At 50.8% G+C, this 6,000-nt stretch overlaps 2 protein-coding genes across 2 annotated transcripts; both read right to left on the reverse strand.

Moving 5' to 3' along the window:
* Positions 1-1,229: 1,229 nt before the first annotated feature.
* ASPACDRAFT_76828 (KRR1 small subunit processome component) lies at positions 1,230-2,682 on the reverse strand. Its single transcript, XM_020204801.1, has 3 exons — positions 2,590-2,682; positions 2,212-2,484; positions 1,230-2,141 (listed from the first exon to the last, which is right to left on the reverse strand). The coding sequence occupies exons 1-3, from the start codon at positions 2,647-2,649 to the stop codon at positions 1,371-1,373; spliced, it is 1,104 nt and encodes a 367-aa protein (XP_020058783.1). The 5' UTR covers positions 2,650-2,682; the 3' UTR covers positions 1,230-1,370.
* Positions 2,683-4,617: 1,935 nt separating this feature from the next.
* Positions 4,618-6,000, reverse strand: ASPACDRAFT_58761 (class I SAM-dependent methyltransferase; the record flags this gene model as incomplete). Its single annotated transcript, XM_020203385.1, has 6 exons — positions 4,618-4,799; positions 4,853-5,091; positions 5,171-5,292; positions 5,467-5,754; positions 5,811-5,931; positions 5,984-6,000. 6 exons carry the CDS (start codon positions 5,998-6,000, stop codon positions 4,618-4,620), a joined length of 969 nt encoding a protein of 322 aa, XP_020058784.1.

Raw genomic sequence — 6,000 nt, forward strand, 5'->3', positions numbered from 1 at the left:
GAAGGTGGTCCTGCCATTATTCGTAGTATATAGATCCATGGTAATACTACAAGCCTTGTTCAGACTGGCTCCGCCGCGAACTGACAAGCTCAATGCTTTTCAACAACGAGAGATATAAGCATTCAAGCTCTTGGTCTCTGACATTAAGCAAATTAAACTCCTTCTTATCTCGTATTATTCAGTGGTAACACATATCTCACGGAGCAATAGCCAATCAATAAGTTCCGAGAACGATTACATCAAGATGAACCGATGGTGGGTGGCAACATGACGTGAAGCTGCTTGCTCGACAGACCCAGGTACAGCTCCTCGTACAAATAGTATACTGAACTCAGAGGTGTGAACTCAACAATCTCCCCTATTCAATGAATCAGTGACTTATACAGCAGTAAATTGCAACCTCTCGCGCCTAATTTCCTTTGCCAGTCCTGCACTAGCTACTATATATCACTACCCACCCGGAACGTCATCACCCTACACCAACAACATCCCCAACCCCAAAACAAACCAACCCCCACAATAATAAGAGAAAACACTACAAAATGACCGAAACAAGCCCCATCTACAACCTCATAGCCGACATGGACGCCGAAGACGACGCCATCGCCCATAACACCACCGCCGCCCCGGACGACGACGCCACAACCGACTATGGCGCCCGCGCCGTCCGCAGCGCCGCCATGCCAGCAGACGAGGCCGATGAAAACCTCCTCGCGGACCATGTCTCCGTCCAGGACTCCGCTCCGAGGGAGGATCCAATGGTGTCGCATCGCTGGCGGCAGGAGACGTCGACGGCCGGGGGCGGGTATCAGTTGCGGGAGGTGGAGGAGCGGGCGGATGGGTCGAGGCGCGTGCATCGCGAGTACGAGGATCCGGCGACGGGGGTGACCTATGTACGGGATTTGGATGGGTGATTGTTTTCTGCTGGGAAAGGAGGGAGGGGGGGCGAGGGATTTGGGAGTGGGTGTGGTTTTTGGGCAAGGAGTTTACGGGATAGTATAGCATATGTCAGGCTGGAGAACAATGTCGAGAATAGCAGTAGCGTCTGGACGGAGGGACGTTTGAACTTTCTGGACAAGCTCACTCCTATGGGAATTCAGGGTCTGTGACGCTACCTCCGTATGTGACAGACCTAACCTTCGATACGAATACAATCCACTGTAACCAATCCATTCAATTCAAGCTTTTGATATCCCTTCCCTCCTGGCTCACAAAAGATAGAAGGGAGTCAAGAAACATATAATTAACTCCAGCCCATGCTATGCCTAAGCGCCATATTACGAAAGTCCACACACACGAAGGGGGAATCCCCTGACAAGAAGAAGAAAAGAACCACCGAGCAAAAAGACCCCACGAGACGACAGGACAAATTAAGCCTCGCCATCGGACGTCTCTTCCTTCGACTTGCTCTTCTTCTTCTTCTTCTTCTTTTCCTTCCGGTCCGAGGCGTCGGCGTCCGCCTCCAGCTCCGCAGCCTCCGATTCGCGCTTCCGCTTCTTCTTCTCCTTCTTCTCCTTCTTTTCCTTCTTGGCCTTCTCGGCCGCCTCGAGCTCCTCGGGCGCCACGAACGCCTTCTCGCGCTCCTTCATCTTCTCCTCCCGCTTCACCCGCTGTCTCTCCATGATCTCCTCCTTCTGCGCCCGGTCCTTGGCCTCCTTGGAGAGGAAGTACTCGCCGGACTCGATCTGCAGATCCACCTTGCTCTTCTCCGGGGCCGGGGGGAAAGGCGTGTACACCTTCTTCGTCTTGTCCGTGACCTTGAACGGCATGCGACGCTTCGACAGGGTGCGCTTCTTGAAGTTGGGCAGGAACCGGTCCCACGACTCTTCCGCCAACGAGGGATCCTTGGCCAGTTCGCGCTTGATCATGAGCTCCTTGATGTGGTAGATCGGGTGGATGTTGGCCATGCAGTCGTTGATGACCTTGCGCACTTCCTTCAGCCCCTTGTAGGGTCCCATCGCGGCGACCGTGTTACCCTGCACCAGGATGTAGGTGCCGGTGAGGAGCTCGAGCGCCTTGAGGGTGGAGCCGCCGGGTCCGAGGATACGTTGGCGGCGCTTGACGAAGCGCTCCTTGTTGCGGACTTGGTTGCGGATCTTGATAACGTCGCATGCGACTTCGTCGTCGAGAATCTTCAGGGCCTGGAGGATAATGTCAATCAGCGAGAAGTTTCTTTTTGGATGTAGCGTCGGCGACAGGAATATTGCCTACCTGTTGCACCGGGACACTTCTAGACAGAAGCTTGATCAAATCGCGCGCCTTGAGAATGGCAGCAGGATCAAAGGTCTTCCGCGTCGTCTTGACCGTCATGCTACCCTCGACCAAATCGAGGGTACAAGCAATGCCATATTTCTCCAGGGATCTCGTCACGAGGGGCCAGGCCTCCTTGAGATATTGTTCGCGGTACTTGGGGAACAGAGTCGCAAACGAGGATTCCTCGGCGAAACTACCGGCGACATTGTCTTCGGCGTTGAAAGGTTCGACCTGGTCGCAGATTTGCAAGGTTAGCATGCGTTTTTGTCGCCAGTACATCTCGAAAAATCTTTTCTTTTTTTTTTTTTTTTTTTGGTATGGGATCATTGCACCAACCTTCCATTTGTCGATATCATCCGTATCCCACGGCTTATCTCTCTTGTATGTGGAGGGCATGTTGAGTCCTAATTGCGACAACCAGGGAGGAAGACTCTGGATGGATCTGCAATTCGATGCAAAGAATGATTGATGATCGAATTGGCGGCCAACTTTTTCTGAGGCGCTTCCGCCCCGCGGGCACTTACCGGTTTAGGTAGTGCTGGTGGCCAGAAACCCCAGGCCAACACAAGGCATCAAGATAGTGGCTCCGGAGCGCCTAGAACGATCGATCGAGGCTCAATATTTGTGAACATCAGCTCGTCTGCCATATTCAACTTGGTTACATTGTCACACTACGTATGTACGGTATGGAGTGCAGAAATTATATCAGTTTGACTCTGTGCGCAGACAAGAACTTCCCCTTTTGCACAGTGAGCGCATCTCCACCCCTGATGTATCATATTCCCGTCGAAGCTATTTCATGACATCCATTGGAGCTGCACTGCCCAGTATGCAAGGCTTCTACTGCATCTATTCTATCAATTGTATGTTTTGACGTTGCAGTTCAGGAGTACCGGAGCCGAGCGAAACTTATTGGAACAAAAGAAACCGATAACGGTCTCATAGACCCGGCGCAACGACTTGTGCGAACAATTGGTTCCTTGGCCGCGATTTAAAGTGCATTGAGCCGCCCAATAATGCTCAGGCAGCTTCGCAGCTTCGATCGAGCACGGTAATGTATTGTACGTAGGCACATAGAAAACTTGGAGATTGAGTCACAAGAACAGTTGACACCATTCGATCGATTGGTGTAAAGTCTCGCTTTGATCTGAGCTCTGGAAGCACGAGTATAGTCAGGAGTGAGTAAGCAGGCTGGAGAGTTCACCTAGCCATCCTGTTCTTCGTGGAAACTATTGTTGCTAGGCTGTGATTAAGCCCTGATCAGCCATTTATAACTTGCCTGAGAACGAGCTTGAACACTCAGCATCTTAATCGAGTTCCCAAGGGCAGTTGAGCCACTAATCGCATCAATGACAAGGTGGGTCGCGGGGTATGCGGACGAGCAGATAGACCTGTCAATGTTGTGGGAGGTGTTTGGTTAAGTGCACATTTCGACTCCTCAAACCAGCGAGGCGATCCCGTGTGTCTGGTTCCAAGTTCCGTACCCGAAGCGCCAAACAGTCCACGAACCTTCCCTTTTCCCTCGCTGACTTTGCTTCCTCCCTTGCCTGAACTTCTCCCTTATCTCGGTTGCAATCCCATTGTCATTCTTTCGTCTAAGAATCAATATGATTCAAATCAGGTCCGCTGTTTTTGCGGACTCCTATGGCGCACTTCAAGATAGTGCGTCATCAATGTCCTTCTATCTTCATGGACTTCGTGCAATCTTGCAAGCTGGTTGGTTTTGCCAGCCCATACTTGTCACAGACCCTTCGCGCAATTATGGCCAGCAAAGTCGCAGAAAACCGAGATCATCTCGCAGTAGCAGACTTTATGCACACTGCTTGCGTTTTCTTCGAGTCGAGTTGAACAAGAAAGGCCATTGGGGTGTGTATTCAACAACGAATCCCGTCGTATGAGCGTGTACCTGTATTCGATCAGCACGCTACACCACAGGCTCACAAGGGCCTTGTAAGAGCTGTCCCCTGTCATAGACCAATACCTATGATAGATAGTCGGCTCTTTACCTGCGCCAAAGAGATCGACGTGGTGCTCGCTCGCGATCATGTCAAGACCCCACGACCAGCCCCCAACTCAAATTAGGAGATAAAAGCACGGGCGAATTCAATCTCGAGTCTTCTATTCAACTGCTTATCTAGAACCAGTATCAATTTGTCTGAGCGAACAGTGAAGGCTTGCCCCTCATGACCCGTCCGTTCATGGAAACTCGAGTACAACAAGCGGCTTGAGACCAACTCCGGACCAGAGCAGAATCATTGACAAACGTCACGGCTGAAACTCCGAATCGTCTACCGAGGCTTTCTCCCAATGCAAACATACCTAAGTCGTCAGCGCCCAACTGACAGCGCAGTGGAAACGGGCTACTTACAGTGGAAAGTAGGCTTTCAGGCCCGGTCTTCCTGCTTCTTCCTGTGCTCTGGAAATCATTCGCTGAAACTCTTCATAAGGCATTCTCAGACGTTGAGTCATCGGATACAATGCCAATGCTGACAGCAGCTGTTTGGTACATTCGAGGTTGGCTGCACCTATGTCTCGTGCTCTTGGATCTAGACCGGTATCAGTTCCATGATATACGACTCTCATGCATTGGAAGATTTACCACTGGACCACCCAGAGAGAGGAAGAGGGATCATTTTTACGTCCACCTGGTCCATTCCTGCTGCCACCATAAGGTCTCTCAAGCGCGTTCCTACACGAAGGTCCTTTGTATCATTCAACGACTGCATGAACTTGGTGCTCCATTGTCTCAACGCATGATCCTCGGTGAGGGACCCATTGTCTGATTGCACATTGAAGTACATCTCCACCATCTGGACCCAGCCACCCGGCTTCAGAACTCTAGTTCTCTCACATAAGTCAGCTTATGGCGTCAAAAAAGAAATCAACGATTTGATGACCGTTTCGCCACATGCCAGACCTCTTGATATCCCAAATATAAGACAGCCATCTGGCTCGATCGATGCCTGTCGCTTGCATCCTCGAATGAACGAGATCGAAATGATTCGACGGAAAGGTAAAGGGGCGATTCAGATCGTCGACCTAAACGCATTTCATCAGCATTTTCTGACGCAAACGCCATGGGAAGGTATCTGGTACACAAGCCAAAAAAAAAAAAAAAAAAAAAAAAAAAAAAACTACATTAGACGGAAGAAGGATTCTCATCGACTGGTATGCCGAATGACTTTTCTCCAGACCCAGGGATAGGAGTCGTACCTGAAACCATAGATTGTCCGGAGCATAATCAGGGCTCATCTGGGGCGATATGTCGACCCCAATGACCTTCACACAGTGGTTAGCGAAACTGAGTGTCGGAGGTGTTGTATGTGGCCCGACCTCGCATTGTGGATATTGCTCCGCTACTTCGACCGCCCAAGCTCCTGTACCGTGGCCGCAATCGAGAATCTTTTTGGGGTTGTCGCTCGGCAGGGGTGGGAAGATGAGCCGGTCGTCAAATGCCTTGTTGAAGACTTGGTGTTGAAGTTCGAGACGTTCCACTTCATCCTAGGATTTTCGAGGTCAGTGACGCACGGATTTGCGGCGAAGGTCCATGATTATACATCGTCCACCGGCTGAAAATAGATTTTGTGTTCGATGGAGTATCTCTGGAAATCGCGATCATGGACTGTGATGAGCTGAAGAAACTTGTCATCCAGGTCCTCTGTCTGCGAGTCGGGACTCCTTGAAGACAAATAAGGATTAGCTCCTGATGCAACACTCACGAATGTGGTACCAGGTTACGTGCGTCAT

The sequence above is a fragment of the Aspergillus aculeatus genome (genome assembly GCF_001890905.1).
Source record: "Aspergillus aculeatus ATCC 16872 unplaced genomic scaffold ASPACscaffold_4, whole genome shotgun sequence".
Classification (NCBI taxonomy): domain Eukaryota; kingdom Fungi; phylum Ascomycota; class Eurotiomycetes; order Eurotiales; family Aspergillaceae; genus Aspergillus; species Aspergillus aculeatus.